This window comes from Puma concolor, chromosome D4 (genome assembly GCF_028749965.1).
Source record: "Puma concolor isolate L17-30 chromosome D4, mPumCon1.1.hap2, whole genome shotgun sequence".
Classification (NCBI taxonomy): Eukaryota; Metazoa; Chordata; class Mammalia; order Carnivora; family Felidae; genus Puma; species Puma concolor.
In genome coordinates this window covers 56,774,536-56,794,002 of record NC_141679.1, presented here as the reverse complement: position 1 = coordinate 56,794,002, position 19,467 = coordinate 56,774,536, and the positions used below count along the sequence as shown (strand labels likewise).

General features: G+C 46.2%; 2 protein-coding genes and 1 non-coding gene across 9 annotated transcripts in view; 2 read left to right on the top strand and 1 right to left on the bottom strand.

Moving 5' to 3' along the window:
- KIF24 (kinesin family member 24) overlaps positions 1-14,898 on the top strand; it is a 75,401-nt gene extending 60,503 nt beyond the window's left edge. For all 5 annotated transcript variants that reach the window (XM_086683376.1, XM_086683374.1, XM_086683377.1 and 2 more), the window contains 5 exons: positions 2,585-2,656; positions 5,572-5,681; positions 9,626-11,854; positions 13,009-13,102; positions 13,945-14,898. In XM_086683376.1, the coding sequence (XP_086539502.1) occupies positions 2,585-2,656; positions 5,572-5,681; positions 9,626-11,854; positions 13,009-13,102; positions 13,945-14,085 (2,646 nt within the window). In that variant the 3' untranslated portion in view covers positions 14,086-14,898. The remainder of the gene's footprint in view (positions 1-2,584; positions 2,657-5,571; positions 5,682-9,625; positions 11,855-13,008; positions 13,103-13,944) is intronic.
- On the top strand, positions 4,245-4,317 carry TRNAK-CUU (transfer RNA lysine (anticodon CUU)). The gene has a single exon. It is a non-coding gene; the product is annotated as a tRNA-Lys (tRNA).
- A 949-nt stretch (positions 14,899-15,847) lies between the features above and the next one.
- The window catches only part of UBAP1 (ubiquitin associated protein 1), a 61,915-nt gene continuing 58,295 nt past the window's right edge, over positions 15,848-19,467 (bottom strand). For 2 of the 3 annotated variants that reach the window (XM_025913959.2, XM_025913965.2), the window contains 3 exons: positions 18,364-18,546; positions 17,538-17,639; positions 15,848-16,949 (listed from right to left, as the gene is read on the bottom strand). In XM_025913959.2, the coding sequence (XP_025769744.1) occupies positions 16,809-16,949; positions 17,538-17,639; positions 18,364-18,546 (426 nt within the window). In that variant the 3' untranslated portion in view covers positions 15,848-16,808. The remainder of the gene's footprint in view (positions 16,950-17,537; positions 17,640-18,363; positions 18,547-19,467) is intronic. The other variant, XM_086683387.1, reaches the window with a different exon arrangement.

The window sequence follows — 19,467 nt, the reverse complement described above, 5'->3', positions numbered from 1 at the left end:
TCCTGCTTGTGCTCTCTCTCTTTCTCTAAAAAAATAAAATTTAAAAAAATAAATAAAAATTTTAAAAATATTTATTAAAAAAATCTTGGGGTGCCTGGGAGACTCAAGTCGGGTAAGCATCCGTCTTGGGTTCAGGTCATGATCTCGCGGTCTGTGGGTTCAAGCCCCGTGTCGGGCTGTGTTGACAGCTTGGAGCCTGGAGCCTGTTTCAGATTCTGTGTCTCCCTCTCTCTGCCCTTCCCCTTTTTGCACTCTCTCTCTCTCAAAAATAAATAAACATTTAAAAAAATTTTTAAAAATCGTGTGCTTTGTAAGGTGCACAAAGGTACACCTTATTTTCTTCTTGGGTATTCCCCTTAGTTCTCCCTTAATAAGTTTAATAAAGTATACTTCCCATTCTGATTCAACAGGGCTAAAGGGACTCAAGGACTCATAGGGATTGGTGGCCACACTTGGATTTGAGTATGTAAGGGGCAGGTGTAACTCAGGGGCAGGATTTGGCTACCTGTTTGTCCCTTTTGGAGAACTGTCCTAGTGCTCAAGTTTGGGGTATTTGTAATAAAAGAGGAAATTCCCTTATATAGGTTTCTCTATCTGAAAATAGAATTTTCCCATGAAACCTTTTGTAAGCCAAAATGGCATAAGGCAAAGAAGTGATTACCATTAATTTATATGGGAAAAGTGTGTGCATTCCCAAAATGCCAAAAATAGCCTGTCTTCGGCTTTTCTGATACCTTAAGATACATCTTGCTAATGGGTGTACAAACTAAATCAAAATAAAGCACAGATGGAGGAGCCTAGCTGGCTTAGTCAGTGGAGCATGTGACTCTTGATCTTGGGGTTGTGAGTTCAAGGCCCACATTGGGCTTAGAGTTTACTTAAAAAAAAAAAAAAAAAAAAAAAAACTATTAAAAGATAAGGGGCACCTGGGTGCCTCAATTGGTTAAGCATCCAACTCTTGATTTCAGATCAGGTTATGATCTCACAGCTTTTGAATTCCAGCCCTGTGTTGGTCTCTACGCTGACAGCACAGAGCCTGCGTGGGATTCTCTCTCTCCCCATCTCTGCCCCTCCCCCGCCCGCTCTCTCTCAATACTAAGTTAGTTAATTAAATTAAATAAATAAAACACCGATGGAGATACAGTTCTGCTGAGATGTTGAATGTACTTCCCTGGGAAGCAGTTGGACGGTACCACTCTTGCCGCTCAGGGTACACGCACTGCACCTGTAAAGGCTTGTTGCAGAATAAACGCTGAATACTATTTTTACTTTTCACCTTACTTTTTAATGTTTATTTTTGAGAGAGAGAGAGAAAGCGTGTGTGAGCATGGGTGGGGGAGGAGCTGAGAGAGAGAGAGACAGAATCTGAAGCAGCTCCAGGCTCCAAGCTGTCAGCACAAGAGCCCGACACAGGGCTTGAACTCAAACTGTGAGATCATGACCTGAACCGAAGTCAGACGCTCAACTGACTGAACCATCCAGGGGCCCTTACTTTTCACCTTTTAAAATAAAAGTGAAAATCCTCTTTAAATTTCTTTTAGTTAGCACTGACAGGTACTAATGTAGGCCTTTTATAAAAGTGAAATGGCATAACCTGAACTTTCAGAAAGTGGAGGATACTTGTTCCCTCTTATATACTGCAGCTTTTTGGATAGAGAGGAGTTAGCTGTGGACCTCAATATTTGCCACTAAGAACAGCCATAGCACACTCTCAAGGCTAATTACCTGTTCTTGGTGAACTCCAGCATGGGTACTTCCAAGGATTCCTTCCATCCTCTTTCCTCCCTTCCTTTACATTTACTTTATTTTAACCTAGATACATGACTCAGAAATAGGAGATCTCTTCTCCCTCCTCCTGTTCCCCTCACCCTTGCTGTTCTGTTCTTTCTGATGAGCATGTTACCCCTGGAGGTCTACATATGTGGATCTCTGAGCGCTAGTGATGTTCAAATGTGCACTTTTTTGAGGGGCTTATGTCTAGGAGCAAGTGATACGTCCTTGCCTTTGGGACACAGTCCCTGCCTTTTTAAAATAAGAAGGTAAAAAATAAAATGAGAAGGTAGACTTAGGTGATTTCCCAGTTCCTTTCCAGCTCTGACTCTAGAATTTCTTCTGTCCCACTGAGAAAACTTTTATCTGAGTCTACACTTGAATCCACACCTATAGGTATGCATGTGGGAGCAGGGAGGTTGAGGGAGTCAAGTAGATATTCTCTCTACTTCAGCACATCCATAGCTGATAATAGTATAAGAGGAGATGAGAAAAAGGGAGGTGGCAAGCCAGAACTGCCACCACATAAGCTTGGACTCTGGGCCTTGTGGGAAGTTACCTGGTTTGTCTGTTCCCTGCTATCAGGGCTAATTCTAGGATCACAGCCTTTATGTTGGGTGGCCCTTAACTAGACACAGCACAGGATGTTGTTTCCCAGTCTAGCTTGATTCTTCTTGTTGGACAAGAAACTACCAGGGCATTTGACTTCCTTTTGGAGGATTGCCTGAGTGTGGCTTATTTAAGAAAAGTCTGATCTGTTAACTCTCTCTTTGCATGTGATATATGATGTGTTTGTTGTTATTCTGCTCTGCAGCTGAAGGAATGTATCCGAGCATTGGATCAGGAACACAGCCACACTCCCTTCAGGCAAAGCAAATTAACTCAGGTAAAGTTAAATGTGAGCTTTGAGTTTGTTCTCACTTGTTCTTTCATTCATTTGTTCATTCAGCAAAGCATCCACTGCCAGCAATGCATGATGCTAAGCTTCGGGGTCCAGGGAAGGAAAGGGTCACATTCTTTCCAGGAGCTCATTCTTTCCAGGAGCCTGGAATGGGCTCATTCCAGGATGCCCATTCTAGAGAGGGGCATCCTCAGGCAGAGATGCCTGTGGTGGGAGGCAGCTGGGCATTTTCGGGGCAGTGGTGCTCTTCTGGTCATCACTCAACAGCTTTTTGCCAATTTCTAATATAAAGAAATATTTTTTATTTAGTGGAGTCTCTTGAGCCTTTGAAGGGAGGTTGGTGTAGTTGTACTAAGTACTTTCTTAGCTGTAAGACTTAGACTAGTGTTTCAAGATAAAAAATAACAGCTGGAGTTAAAAAGAATGAGATAGATGTATTTTTGAAGAGTTTATTTTGGGGCGCCTGGGTGGCTCAGTCACTTGAATGTCTGACTCTTGATTTCGGTTCAGGTCATGATCCCAGGGTTGTGGGATCAAGCCCCGATCGGGCTCTGCACGGAGTGTGGAGCCTGCTAAAGATTGTATCTCTCCTTCTCCTCCTCTCCCCTGTTCACATGTGTGCGTGTGCTGTCTCTCTTAAAAAAAAAAAAAAAAAGTTATTTTTAAGTAATGTCTATATCCAACATGGGGCTTGAACTTAAAACCCTGAAATCAAGAGTCACATGCTCTACCAACTGAGCCAGCCAGGTGCCCCGGATGAGCTAGATTTTTGACAGGTTCTGATAGGAAAGATGACCAAGATCTACAGTATAAAAATATGTTATGAGACAAAAACTACACAAAAAAATTCTGCATGTGTTAACTGATTATTCTGAGTGTTAAAACTATAGGTAATTTTTTCCTCCATTTTTCTGTCATGAAACTGTGCTTTATTAACAGAAAATGCTAGTAAGTCAGCATTGTAATAGCTATACAAAAGTGGCCCATGGAGGGGTCTCCCTACATATAAACTGCTGTGAAGGCAGTTATGGGTGCTTCTGATTCCCTTCTGCACCAAGTCCTGTGCCCAGTGGAGAATGGACTAGGGTAGAAGGCAGTTTATGAGATCTTTGTATTTTGGGAGAGGTTTTCAGTCTGTGCAGCTATCCTAATGGCTCCACAGGGCCTGTGGGAGAACCTATAACATAACTCCTTAGTAGTCGGAACTGGTTAGATGATGTCTTCTCAAACATTTCAGCCAGAAACTTAGAAAACCTTTCTTATGGGTGATTCTGACATTAGTTGTTATTTTTTTTTTTTTAATGTTTATTTTTGAGAGAGAAAGAGACCATGTGAGCAGGGGAGGGGCAGAGAGAGAGGAGGACACAGAATCTGAAGCAGGATCCAGGCTCTGAGCTGTCAGCACAGAACCCAACATGGGGCTCGAACTCACGTCCTGTGAGATCATAACCTGAGCTGAAACCAGATGCTTAACTCACTGAGCCACCCAGGTGCCCCTTGGCTCTGTTATTTTTTAAAACAAGTTCACCATCCCCAGAAAATGTGTTCCTACTTAATTAAATAATTCAGGGGTACCTGGCTGGCTCAGCTGGTAGAGCATGTGACTCTTGATCTCAGGGTTGTGGGTTCAAGCCCCATGTTGGGTGTAGAGGTTATTTACAAACAAAATCTTTAAATAATAATAGTGATTCAGACCATATATACAAGTACAAAGAAGATGGTAGGAGGTACCAGAAAATCCCACCTCCCAGTGATAATCACTGCTATGTTTTGGTGGACATCCTTCCAGACATTTCTCTGTCCATATATCTACATGTAGATCTATTTACATAGTTATGGAGTAATATGCCTTTTCACTCAGATTAAGTTTTAGATCTTCCTGTGTACCTAAGTACAGCTATACATAATTTTTTAATCATTTATTTTTGAGAGAGAGAGTGCAAGCACGAGCAGGGATGGGGCAGAGAGGCAGGGGGGTGGGAAGAGAGAATTCCAAGCAGGCTCAGTACTGACAGCACAGAGCCTGGCATGAGGCTTGATCTCACGAACTGTGAGATCATGACCTGAGCCAAAATCAAGAGTTAGAAGCTTAAGCAACTGAGCCACCCAAGTGCCCCACATAATTATTTTTAATGGTTGTATTATATTCAGTTAACGATTTGTTCCCTACTTAAAAATGCCTAGATTTTCCAATTTTTATTATTATGTTGTAATGCATATCCTATATATATATATATATATATTTTTTTTTTTTTTTTTTTAATTGAACAGTTCTCTTTAGGATAACATTCTGGAAGTGTGCACTTTTTTTATGTTTTCATGCATATTGCCAAACTGCCTTCCCAAAAGGAAGTACCATTTCATGGTACATGCTACATGAGTAGTGTAGCAATGTAGAAAAGTACCCATTTCCCTGGACCCTCACTAGGGCAGGCATCATGAGTCTTAATCTTATGGGTGAAAAATATTAGTATTTTTTTTTTCCAACATTTATTTATTTTTGGGACAGAGAGAGACAGAGCATGAACGGGGGAGGGGCAGAGAGAGAGGGAGACACAGAATTGGAAACAGGCTCCAGGCTCCGAGCCATCAGCCCAGAGCCCGACGAGGGGCTCGAACTCACGGAGCGCGAGATCGTGACCTGGCTGAAGTCGGACGCTTAACCAACTGCGCCACCCAGGTGCCCCAAAATATTAGTATTTTTAATGGCTTGTTTGTATTTCTTTGGTGGTGAAGTGAGTACTTTTTTTTTTTTTTTTTTAACATGGTTGATCATTTGTATTTTTTCTTTGTAAACTGCCTTTTTGTAGGGGATGGGGAGCCCAGTGTCCTGCCCACAATAAGTAGTCAATATGTCCCTTGTTAGTTGACTTCGTTGACTTGACTTCTGTTTTGGACAGGTCCTGAAGAATTCTTTCATCGGTGATGCCAAAACATGCATGATTGCCAACATCTCGCCAAGCCACGTGGCCACTGAACACACTCTGAATACCTTGCGTTATGCTGACCGGTGAGTTGGTCTCAGGTAGCAGGTCGTGTGTACAGGTCTCATACACACATAGGGGTCTGATCTTGAGCTCCAGAAGCCTGTTCTTGAGGCAGTGATCCTAGTACCGAAGGGGAATGTGCAGTTGGTAATTTGAAGAATGTGACCTGGTAGGCCTCGCCATTTTACAAGTGTGAATGTGACAAGAGGAAGAGGACACATTCCCCGGTTCAGGAGACAACTCCATTGGTGATTTTTAAATGGCTACTGGGAAATGAAATTTCTTTGGAGTTGAAGGCTCAAGGTTTTCTTCCTGCTAGCCTCAGCCCTAATAGTAAGGGATAGAATACATGTTACTTGTCAAAGCAGAGACACTTAGAACTTTGTAGGTCCAGAAGAGAGCAACCCAGATATAACATGTTACAGAAGGATAAATTGAGCCCAGAGAAGGGCAGGAACTTTAAAAGGGCTCATTGGGAATTGGTGGTAAAGCCAGCACCTTTGACTATATATTTGGGGTGACTTTGATATCTGCCGGGGTCCCCCCAACCCCACCCCATGTCTTACTCTGTGGTCACATATGTTTCTTACCATGGATGAAGACGCTACCATTTCCATTCTTTCCTCTGGCTGCTTTGCTGCTTGGTCCTGTCTTACATCTTTTTCTGTGGTCTCCCAGAAGCTGTCTCCTCTCCAAGGTTAACAAACTATTTGAGGGAAAGCTTTTCTTTTCTTTTTCTTTTTCTTTTTCTTTTTTTTTTTTTTTTTTTTACTACTGTTGAGGAATCTTTAGTATCCATGGCATTTTATGAAATTCATTGGGAAGGAAAAGTGAGGTATTATTTAAGTTCAATGAAAACAGGAAACCTTATCTTTTTCTCTACCATATCTATTGCTCAGTGCTTTACCTGGTAGACGCACAGTAAATATTTGTGAATGAAAGGAGGAACTCTTCCTGGGTGTCAGGGTGAGGCACTCTGTGTACCATCTCATTTAGATAGGAGAGATACTTGACACAGTGGTTACAAGAGCTCTGGAGTCCAGGCTATCTGGGCCAATATCCTACTTCTGCCTCAAAATAGCTGAGTGGTCTTGGGCATACGTTTTGGGTCCAGTTTCCTTATCTGACAGGGGATATTAGCATCTACATCTTACAACAGTTACGTGGAATCAGTGAGGATAATATGTGTGAAGGGCTTACCAACATGCTGGGCACACAGTGACTACTCAATATGTTAATTTAATTTATGTGTTAATTTAACCAATGATAATACTAATAGGTCCCCAAAATAGGTTTCTTTTATTGCATGATTTCCTAATGCCTGCTCACTAGCACTGCTAGAGGAAAGGCTACTTCATGAACTGAGATCAGATAGAAGATATGAGATGATCCAAACTTGTTTCCAAAAACCCAGTATGGCTGGAAATTCTTTACCCCCATGTATCCATTACCCAGCTTCAACAGTTATTAACAGTAAGCTGAACTTGTTTCATAACCCCACTCACTCTCCAAATCATAGACATTGTTATCAATTGCTTAGACTAATAACTTCACTAGAAGCAGAGAACAAGACCATCTCCTCACTTAGTGACTCAGTAAAGGAAGATGAAAATAACCCTTTCTCATAGGGGATGTATTAAGTATAATTGCAAAATTATTTGAAATAATTTTGGCTTTAAAGAGAATGGAAAAAGTATAATAGAATTCGCTTCATTTGAAGCAGTCTAATACATTACTGAAAATAAATGAGGAGCACCTGGGTGGCTCAGTTGGTTAAGCATCCAACTCAGATTTGAGCTCAGGTCATGATCTCACATTTCATAAAACAGAGCCCTGAGTCAGGCTACGTGCTGAGAGCAAGGAGGGGGCTTGGGATTCTCTACCTACCTCTGCCCCTCACTCACTCAATGTGCTCACTCGCTCTCTCTCAAAAAAATAAATGAAAGCCATTTATTTTATGTGCTTAAATGAGGCCTAGAAGAATGTTGCTAAGTAGTCCAGAAATAAAGTTCCATAGTTCTAATAGATGTATCAGAAGAGCTCACTGATAGTTGTGATTTTGGTGACATGAAAAGTACACTGGAAGTAGTTAGCATCAATGACCAAATTACCTGTAGGATTCCTTCTGGCACTCAGCTGTCTATAGTTATTTACTGTGACTCCTAGTGAGAAATTTTGATGTTTCTCTCAATTAAACTAAAATATTTAAGATTTTTATAATAGGAAGTAATATGGAACCATCTAGACTTACCATGGCACCTCTCAACCCCTTGCTTGTATGTCCTACTGCAACACCTAAACAAAGGCCCGTGGATACAACTCGTGTGTCTTTAGTCACATCCTACATCTCTTTGCTTAGCTATGTTGCCTGTCTTCCTTGGCTCTCAGACTTAAAGGTAAGATTTAAATGAAGTCTCAGTGTCAGACTTACGATCTTGGTTTTCAGAAATGACCAGGTGTCATTTGGCTACCAGTAACGATTGGATTAAAACCAAAACAATGGAGGGGCACCTGGGTGGCTCAGTCAGTTAAATCATCTGACTTTTGGTTTCAGCGCGGGTCATGATCTCACAGTTCATGGGTTCAAGCCCTGCATCAGGCTCTGTGCTGACAGTGCGGAGTCCTCTGTCTCTGCCCCTCCCCCACTCATGTTCTCGGCCTTTCTCAAAATAAATGGATAAACTTAAAATAATGGAAGAGACATTTTATGGGAGCCCCCAAGTAGAAGTAGTACTCCCTTCTAGAGGATTTTTTTTTTCTTTTTAATAAAGAAACACTCTTTGTTTTTAATGTTTTATTTATTTTTGAGACGGGGGAGACAGAGCATGAACAGGGGAGGATCAGAGAGAGGGAGACACAGAATCTGAAACAGGCTCCAGGCTCTGAGCTATCAGCACAGAGCCTGATGCGGGGCTGGAACTCACGAACCATGAGATCACGACCTGAGCTGAAGTCGGCCGCTTAACCAACTGAGAGCCACCCAGGCGCCCCTCTAGAGGATTTTTAAATATATCTTTTTAATTAAGTAGGCTCCATGCCCAACGTGGGGCTTGAACTCATGACCCTGATATCAAGAGTCGCATGCTCCACCGAATGAGCCAGCTGGACACCCCACCTCCTAAGGGATTTTAATGAAGAATCTACAAATTACTGGAGAGTCACATTTTTACTTGATGTCACCTTGTAATTCTAAATTCCTACAGTGTTTTTAAATGTCACAGAGTAAGAGACTGAACTTGACAACTAAATCCTAGCAGAGACTTAATTCTGGCTTTTCCATCTTCTCTAAAATTCCCATGTGGAATAGAGCACGGTTCTCTATTTCTCTACCTAGGAGGCAACTTTGCCTCCCACGGGACATTTAGCAATGTCTACAGACATTTTTGATTGTCATGACTTAGAAGTGCTTCTGACATTTAGTAGGTGGAAGCCAAGAATGCTGCTAAACATCCCATAGGGCACAACACAGGACAGTTCCCCACAACAAAGAATTATCTGGTTTTCCAAATACCACTATGCTAAGGTTGAGAAACCCTAGGAATAGACAGGTCACTTTTCCTTTAGTGGAATTAGCACAGCCTGCTTATTTCCAGAAGGTTTTGCTTCCTGAGTTCTAGCAAGTTTGAGGGAATTCATTTTCTTAGAGAAGCCTGAAAGGAGATGGGCTGCAGGAAAAGTGGGCAGGTGAGTGGTAGACACCAGGCTCCTGAGTTGGTCCACCTTCAAGAAGTACAGCATGGGCCCTACATGGATGTAGTGCAGTTCCAAGACCAGCTCCTCTGGCCTATCCCATGGGACTGAGGTGATTTCCAAAACTTCTGATCATAGAATGCTAGGTATATGCTTATATCCTAAGAGAATACACTTGTCTTTTTTATAATACTTTTGGTTTCGTTTTTGAAAAATATAGAAAAGGAATTAAGGAGCATACAGGAATACACATTTAACATAAAATGGTAATTTACAGGGTCAAAGAACTAAAGAAAGGCATTAAATGTTGTGCTTCAGCTACCAGTCGAAATCGGACCTCTGGAAACTCTTCTCCAAAACGAATCCAGAGCTCCCCTGTGGCCCTGCCAGGGGATAAGTGTTCTCCCAAAAAAGTCAAGCTGGGACTTCAGCAGTCATTCACAGCAGCTCCCGGTTCCACGAGAGGGAAGGCTCATCCTCTGGCAAACCGCCCACCCAATATCCCTTTTGCTCCTGTACCTAAAGTTCCCAGTAAAAGGGGTGGATCCAGAGGGAGTCTTCACCAAGAGTGGGTCATTCAGACTAGCCCTGTGAAGGGAGCCACACGGTCTGGACATTCAGTCAAAAAAAGAGAAGAGTCTGCCTCATTGTGCTCTGAGAAAATTCAAATGAGCCACAAAGCTGCCCGCAGATGGGGAAGCAGGACCCCTGGCCCAGGAGAAGACCCGGTGCATGGCAAACTGCCCTCCAAGTGCAAGAAAGTGCAGACTGTGCAGCCAGTGCAGAAGCAGCTTGTGTCACGAGTTGAGCTGTCCGCTGGCAACCTCCACCACTTGGCAGAATACAGTCAGGGCAGCAAGGGGAGCACACCTGCCAGGTCTGCCTCTGAAGCTTGGACAGACATCCCTCCACACCAGAAGGAGAGGGAGGAACATTTGCGCTTTTATCACCAGCAGTTCCAGCAGCCACCTCTCCTCCAGCAGAAGTTAAAGTACCAACCACTGGAAAGGTTTTTATGCCAGTACAGGCCCCTAGAGGGGCAGCTCCAGAAGGAGACCCCTCCTCCCTTCTGTTCTTACTCTGAGAGCCAGGATGGAGCCCAAACTGAGGACCTTGATGACAGCGATTTCAGTGAAGATTCTTTTTCACATGTCTCCAGTCAGAGAACCACAAAGCAGAGAAACACCCTAGAGAATAGCGAAGTTTCATTCTTCCTTCATCAGAGGGAACAAGGACCTGAGGAGCAGGTGGCTGAAAGGCAGCGAAGTCTGCTTTTTAACCCCAGGACAGATGGTGATGAGAAGTGTCTAACTGGAAGCTGGATGTACTCCAGGGACCCCACAAGCCACAGAAGAGCAGCACTTAATCGTGGCCACAGCCCAAGTAAGTTACCTTTGGACTGGAGCAGAGAGGAGGACTCTATCTCCTCAGCACCTTCTCCCAGAGACAACCTGGCAGAGAAGCCTTACTGCTCACAGGTAGAGTTTGTATATGGCCAGAAAAGAGGTGGCAGCCCAGCCTTTGATCTCAGACAGAATGCCTTCAGAAGTGAGGTTCCTGGGCAGGCCAAGGGTACTTCACCATCCCTGGAGGCAGATGGTTTCATTTTCTCACTATCCCACATTGCAGTTGCAAGATCTCCAGACCAAAGAGACACAGTCAGTACACCTCTGAAAGAAGTCAGACAAGACAGCCCAACAGCAAAGAACAGTTATGCATACCAAGACGACGACTCTAAAGGGGAATCAGGCACATGCTCTGAATATGCTTCTGGAGTGATGGCTCCCCTCACTGTGTCCCTCCTGGAGAACACAGACGATGAGGGCTCTCTTTCCTTGGAGCAGCTGGCCCAGGATGGGCCTGTGCATAGTCTAGCGGCAGTGGACACAGGGGAACCAGCTGTGGACCACACAGTGTCATCTGATGATCAAAACGCACTTCTGCCAATCTCTTCGGCAACTGGGCACCTGTGGCTCTCATCATCTCCCCCTGACAATAAGCCTAGTGGTGGTCTTCCAGCTCTGTCCCCATCACCCATCCGTCAGCAGCCCCCGGACAAGCTACCCACAAGTGAGGCCGACCTAGGAGGGGTCTGTGAGAGCACAGAGACTGCTCTCTTCTCCCAGGAACATGTGGGTAGCCAGCAGTATGATGCTGATGCTAAGGACACAGAGCTGAACAGCTCCCAAGGTTTCCCAGGAAAGCCCTTCCCCACCATACATACTGGAGGACCCCACCCTGGGCCTATATTCACCCCACAAACAGAAAGTAGTGATATGGCTGACCAGCCCTGGGCCCAGGAAAGAAAACATCCAACAGGTCTTGGTTGGCAGGAGCTGAGTTTGTCCACAGACCCCATCAAGTTGTCTTGCTCCAACACAGACGTCGTATGGCTCAAATACAGGCTGATCCCAAGATGCTTAGCAAGGCCAGGCTCTCCCCTGATCCCCAGCTGCTCTCCAGAGACGGCAGGAAAAGTCCATCAGCTCACCCTGGGGCATGCACAGTAAGTTGGACACTCCCCAAGATTCGAGCCCCTCCAGCACCCCTACTTCCACCCCAGGTTAACGTTTTGTCTATCCTGGGAATGGCTATTGTTGGCTCAGTGTCAGAGCTATTCTACAACTAGAGAGGCTTTGTCCAGCTTTTCAAGGGAGCTTGCCTAGATGCACCTGACATGGAGAGCAAGAATAAAATGTATGGGAGCAGGCCCACCAGGGTGGATGAACCCTGAGTCTGGGAAAGCTGGGACTTGAGTGGGAGAAGGGAGGATCTGTCACCTGTGGTAAGTTCAGAATCCTCTTCATTCTGTCGGGTCTGTATTCCTGAAGTGCTGCCCAGAGATGCAAAAGCTGTAGCCTTGTGCCCGCAGAACCAAGACAGGCTGGCCACCTTCCAAAAGGGTGAAGTTGATCAAAAACAGAGGGACTAGTGGTTTGTACTGCTTTCCCCAAAGGATGCTGTAGATGGTGCAGCAAAAAGAGATGGGACAGAGGCATAGAGAAAAAAAAGGCAGAGGGATCAAGCAGGGCCCCTCTCAGCATTAGAGGCTGGGAGATGGAGGGCAGGGTGGGTGTGTGGGAACAGAGGCTACAGCCCTTTGCTAGGGCTCCTGATATCTAGGCCGGCTGTGTGCCTGCTGCTCGCTTTGGCTCCAGGCCAAGGCCATGGACAAAAGAAAAGGACATGCAGGGATGCACAGGTGAGAGGAGCCTGGCAGATCCTCCAGTTTCTAGCTCAAACCCCCTGCTTTGGTCCCTGGACACCCAGGGAGGAGAGATGATGGCAGGCAAAACAGCAGGCTCTACCCCGTGCCAAGTGTGTCACCTCCAGTGGTCACAGCCTTGAACCTTTTGGCAGGGAAGCTATGGGCAGCTCCTGTAAAGAGCACTCATCCCTGTCCTTCAGTGTAGCTGGGGAGGCAGGGACAGCTTGAGAAGTGCCTCTTTCCTGGTATCTTCTTGGTATACTCTAGTGCCTAAATAAGCCCTAAGAACAGGTGACAGGGGAGGAGGTGATGGTGAGCTGGCCTTGGTCAAAGCTTTGACCACTTTGGGCAGAGGCAGTTCCTGGCCTGGAAATAAGGCTCTCAGCTCCCAAAAGTTGCCCAAGAGAGATGGAAGGCCCAGAGGATCACACTGTCCCCTCTGGTGTTTCCAGGCAGGTGGTCATCCGAGCACACCAGGAACAGCTGGATGAAATGGCAAAACTGGGCTTCAAGGAGGAGACCCTAATGAGCCAGTTGGCTCTTAATGTAAGTGGCCTTGGCTAGACCCTCAGGGGCTCTTGGGAATTAGCCTGTGGGTAGTTTGATGGCCATCCTTGTTTGCTGCAGTTATGTGTGGGGTAAGGGTCTGCTATCCTACTCTAGGAGGCCTTGTGCCATTCCTCTGATATAACTCAAGGGGGGCGCAAGGACAGGTGAGAGATGGTACTAGACTCCCTGTTTCCAGGCCTGTATCCTGTGCCATTCTGCCTGCCATTCTGCCTTCTTCTTGACTTGCTAGGGCCCCTCCCTGTGACAGTAAGTGACCTACCACATGCAAACCAGGGGTACTTTCACAAAAACAACCCTCTGTCCTGCAGAATACCTCTCATAGAAGTTTCTCAAATGCAGGGGTGCCTACCTGGCTCAGTCAGTGGAGCATGCAACTCTTGGGGTTGTGGGTTTGAGCCCCACATTGGGTAGAGATTACTTTAAAATAAAAACCTTTTTTTAAAATTCATTTTGAGAGAGTGCGCGCAAGCTTGGGGGGGGCGGGGTGTAGAAAAGAAAAGAATCCCAAGCAGGCTCTGTGTTGTCAGCGCAAAGCCTGATGTGGCGCTCGAACCCACAAACTGTTGAGATCATGACCTGAGCTGAAGTCAGATGCATAATGGACCAGGTCACCCAGGTGCCCCTTAAAAATAAAATCTTAAAAAAGTTTCTCAAATGCAGAGAAATGAGCCTCACCCTGTGCCATAGTGACTCTCCTGCACATTTTCCAGCTGAAGGATGGACCTGGGCTCTGAAAACTTGCAAGAGAAGGGACTAGAAAAGCAGATCCTGAGAGAAGGCTAGCAAAAGCTCCATTTGTCCTCTGTTTCCTTTCTCAGGATTTTGAAGATTTTGTGACCCAGCTGGATGAAATCATGGCTCTGAAATCCAAGTGCATCCAGAGTCTGAGGAGTCAGCTTCAGCTATATCTGGCCTGCCACAGGCCAGCCACCGCCCCTGAGAGAACAATGGTGTCTTAGAGTAAGACCCAGTATGAGGTGATGGCAGCTCAGGAGCCTGTGCTGAAGGGGCCTCTGCCAGGTCCTCCCTGCAGATACCAGACCCACTCCCTGATCCTTCTCAGGCTACCCTTTCCCTAGCCACACATGGCCTTGACTGGGCCCCAGCTCCTCTCTCAGGACCAAGACTCTGTCCCTCAATTTCAAGCACAAGGCCATCTGTAAGGAAGGACAGAGCAGCCTAAAAAAAACAATATGGCCCTCCCTCTTCTTTGGGGCTAGAAGAGAATTTGTCTTACTGACCTCTTGTCTGGAAACACACTTGGGTCTAATAACCTTGTAGATGTTTCTGAATTTAAGGCTCAGAGGATGAGGTCAGTGGTAATGTAAATGCCAAAGGCCACAAGCTGGAGAAGAAACCATGCTGAACTCAGGGGCTTTGTTAGATGAATTCTGTTCTTCAAGACTTAGCCAAAAACTAAAACACTGGTGGCTTGTACTGGGGGCTGGGTGAGCACTGCCCCATCAGCCCTTGGAGACTTGTTTGGGCTTTAGGTTGCATACGTGGGACAGGCTTTATACCCCCAGTTCCCCTCCCTTCCTGCAATCCAGACACAGAAGGGAGTGTTCATATTACTGCATTATTCTTTTCCCATCTCTGCTTATGCTGGGATGACTGGCCTATTATAAGCCCTAACAGCACCCATGCTCCTGTGGCAGGCAGTTCCTGGCTCCTGAGTCCTCACCTGTCACCCCCTCTCGTGGCAAAGTTGGAGGATCTCAGGCAAGTCCATCTCCTAGTGTTAACTTTAACATGACCCTGACTGTCCACTACCTCAAGAGCCTGTGTTTAGTAGTACCTTGGCAGGAGTGCTCCAGTCAGTAGTCTTGAGAATCTGAAGCAGAATTTTTACACACCCCTTCATATGAGTCCTTGCTATGTATCTTTTCATCAGGAAGAGGCTCAAGACAAAGACAAATACAAACTGGTCCATCACTTACTAGGGCCTCCCGGGTCAAACTTCAGATTCATGTGTCACAGCCTTGGCCCGGATGCCCACTATAATGTGTGAATCTTCAATTTCTTACAGGGAAAGGATACCTTTGTAAGGTTTTAAAAGGAAGGCTTAATTAAGAGGATAGAAGCATTAACTGGCTTTCAACAAGACTGCAGCCCTGCCGCCCTTTAACTGATCTGAGCACTAGAGGGCGGCCTCTTTCCTGGCCAAAAGACTGCAGTCTCTCCTCATATGATCACTCAAAATACTAGATCCATTCCCAGCCATGAGCATAAGGTAGGGACTACAGGATGGCATTAAGTATAAAGACCAGAAACTTCAGGGAGGAATCTAGTTCTCTCAGCTACAACAGCACCACTGAGAGCTGGTGAAACAGTCTGAATCCAGTTCTGCCTGCGGCGCACAGCACATAAACGCCTGATGCTTCTCACAGGAAAAGGTACTTCCTCATTTCTGCGTGACTACACCACAGGCCCAGCCTGTCTCACCTCCAGTCTTGCAGGAAGGCATATGTCCTTGTTCCAGAGACTGAGCTACGTCAGGTTTGTAACAGATCCTCATCTGGGTCTGCCTCTGCAAACCAAAACCCAGGGCAGACTGCAGGGCCAGCTTCTGGGTACCAAAGGCCTACAGTGGGAAGAAAGTACTAAAAAGACAAAATAGCTCCTATTTCATGAGCAGCAAATCTAAGCAGGAACCTCTTCACCACCTACCCCAGCCCCTCAGTAAAACAGCACTTGGCAATAAATTATCACAGCAGAACATACCTTTTAGAGTTTTATTAGTTCTCTGAAGAATCAAAATAGTTAGCAAATTAGATTCAAGACTGTATATCCTTTGTATTTAGATCTTTAATGATGAACAACATAATACAAAACAAACGAAAGAGACTGATTTCTATGACTAGGTGTTACTCATTGTGTCATCCTAGAGCAGGGGGCTGGAGGGAGAGGCTGTTCTCCAAGGAGAACTGAGGTGGAGTTAGTGCTGGGCTACTAAATTGCAGCCTATTTCTCCCCACTCGATGTGCTGGGAAGGGGCCAATGATTTCTTAAACCAACAACTGCTTCCGAGAGAAGGGAGCTCTAAAATCCTGGGTAGCAGAGGATTGTGGTCCAAACCAAGCCAAAAGAAACAGGCTGGGGCAGGGAAGCATGGTAACTGCCTGGCAGAAGAGGCAAACTCAGCGCCCCATGGGGAAAAGGGCATTTTTTGCACCTCAGAGACATTGCAGAACCAGTGTAACACTAAGTTTTGTTGGAAAAAACAACAAAAACCCTGGAAGAACCTTTCAATTGCACTCAACCTGGATCAGAGTTCAGTCCACCAGTGCAGGGGAGGGAAGCATCTAGCCCTAAAGCAGCAGAGTCTGGCCCTCCCACCCCTTCTTCCTGACTCCTTTTGGCAGCTGGGCCAGGTTTCGGCTGAGGACATACCCCAGAAGGACCAGGGAAGTCTCTCTGGAGGGCCAAGGTGGGAAGGTCACTTCTCAAAATACAAATACATTTAATATGGAAGGAGCCAGAGCAGTTCTGGAGGCATTCACATGCCCAAATCTTCCCTACTTTCTCCCCAGCTCAGAGACTGGCAAGCACAGTCTCCACGCCTGACCTTCCACCCCCAAAAGAAAATCGGGAAGTGTGTCCCTTCTCCTTCCCCACACATGGGATCCTCAGGGCCTCCTGCAGGGGTGGTTCCATGGCAGGGCCTAGGCAGCGCCTGGTCTCAGCTGGCTCCTGCCCGAGCCATGAGGTCTTCCAAAGCATTGTCCTGGTCATTGTTGTGTAGTAGCAGAACTTCCTTAATGTCTTTCAGTTCAAAGCCCATTTCCTTAAATTTGCTCATTAACTGAAGAAACTCCATCATCTAAAGGACAAAAGAGAAGAAAGATTGAAGAAAGGGTTCTGGCCACATAGTAGGGTAGAGGAATGTGTATGTAGGGGGCTGCTTGGGGGAATCTGCATTTTTTGCCAGAGCCTCATGAGTTTCTCTGAGGTCCCCCAACAAGCACAAGGGGGCTGTAGAGGAAGCCAGGCAGATAGGCTGATGCCACAGCCTATCAGCCTTCAGGAACTATGCCCAGTTCCAACTCCTGCTGTCTCATTTGCATCCCACTAACCAAAATCCACATTCAAGGCAGGATACTGAACCCAGAAACAGCCAGGAAGCAGGCTGGGCAAAGTGACTAGCAATCTCCTCAGTCATCCAGAAGTAAGGCTTTTTGCCCAGGTCATTTCCCCTTCCCTTCCCTGGGACTCTAGATAATCTTCAACCCAATACTTCATCAAGCCTCTAACAACCCAAACTATCCAAATGCTGTCTGGACACTTAAGAAATTATGTATTTTGACTACCTCTGCCTGCACTCACTAGTAGGAAAAGGTGATTCTTGGACAGGAGACACTACTTTGTCCCTCCTTTCCAGAGGGTTCCCTTGAGGCACAAAGGGTCCTACCTTTTCCTCTGAACACTGGTGCATTTCCAGAGCTTCTTCCACTAAAAGAGGGTCGAAGCCCTTCTCACAGAGCTGTCCATGTGCAAAGAGATAGTCGAGAATCTTAAAAAAATAAAAAGGTTTGAGCACTTATCACCACTCTTGCCTGAGTTTCCCAAGAGTCTTAGACAAGCCAGTAAAGGGTGACGTCTGCTTCCCACCTGGCTATTAGATCCTGGATAGGACTTGAATTTGTATTGTGAACTGCATCAACACAGTAGGACCTCGGTGACTATTTGCTGAAAAGACAGGCATACCCTTCTAAACATGAGTAGCCATTTTTCAAAGGAGTTCCTGTCACAGCTGACTCATCTCTCCCAGAATGTCAACTCCACAGACGGGGCAGAATATACTAACAAATAGCCCAAATCACAAAATGCCAAGATTTAGGTCTCCAGTACCCTATTTTGGAACACTCTGGGCATCTATGACAGGATAAACATTTCTGGGAGGAGACATCAGACCGTATCTCAAGCCTAGTGTGCCCTCTCAGGAGGGGCAGAGAACAGTCCAACGGCTCCAATGCACCCTTTCCTCTAGGCTTTTCTCTAGCGTAGGTCCCAGGGCAGCCCCCAAAGCAGAAGCACTGCTGCTGAGGCTGCTACTTTCTCCAAAAATACTGCCCTGAGTCCCGCCAACTCACAGGAAAGGACGCTGGGGCTAGGAGTCTGATGGGGCTCTAGGATATAAGCAGGACATTACTCCAGCCCCAGAGGTCTAGGACCTCTCTCCAGGCTGACCACTCACCACCCACCCCACCCCAACCCCCAGCCAACCAACCACTCACCTGCTCAATATTCTCTCCTTTCTTCTTCATGGCTCTCAGGACACACTCATATGAGTAGCCCATGTTGACCACAGTCTCCACACACTGCCGCTCACTGGGGGACAGTGTCTGCAGTTCAGAATAGGCCTGGGGACAGCTGGGAGTGTTGGGCACTTGTGACATTGAGAAATTAGGAGGTGTGACCTGGTGGTGGAGAAACCAGAGGATCAGGCAGGAATAAAGACAACTAGGGCCCCAGAAGACATGTCCCCTAAGTAGCCCAGTCCAGGGGCTTGCTATTTGACACTTACCACATTCCCAAACAGTTGGCCTGGTAGAAAGGGCCAGACTGCTGGCCAGACATCCTAAAGATGGGTAAGGGAGCACCAGATGAGGAAAAGAAAAGCTGGGAAGACACCTGCAATTGGATTGTCCTCTGCCCTCATCCCAGCTTGCAGAATAAGAAAATACTACAAGAGCTACATGCCCTTCTATGTTCAAATCCCTTGGGCTTGAATTGGAGAAATAAGTTCTGAGGCTGCCCATGGGACGGATGGCAAGATGGCTGCTATGATTTCTCTCCCGGGCTCCATTATCTCTTTCACAGGTTGTGCTTCAGAGTCATAAAAGGTTCATTCACCTCAGACACCCCCTAACTCTGGGGCTCTTTCCCAACAATGTCTCTATCCCTGCTTCTATCCCTGGGCTGGGCAGAGACTGCGAGTGCTGTTCCCCTGCATGGCCAGTTCAGTGGCTCAGAGCTTTGAGGGCACTCCACCTTTGCCCTGCACCACAAGCTACAAGGCTTCAATTCCCTGCTACAGCTGCCAATACTGAAGGACTATTAGCCACACCAGGGTGGGCCCTCAAGAAATGGAATGTGTACTCCAGGGCCCTGCCTCTACTGTCCTGCAGGCAGCCTGCTACATGCCCTAGGACTCCATTAACCTCAGATTGATGGGTAGAACTCTTTCTACCCCTTCTGATAATGACTCAGGCCCAAGGCATGAAGGCTGCTCACTCCCAGACCTAAGGACCAAACCACAATGGAACAAGGTTATAGTTTAGCCCAGCTCCCAAGAACCAGGGAAAGTATTTCAACAGAATTTTTACTTCCTTTGGGGG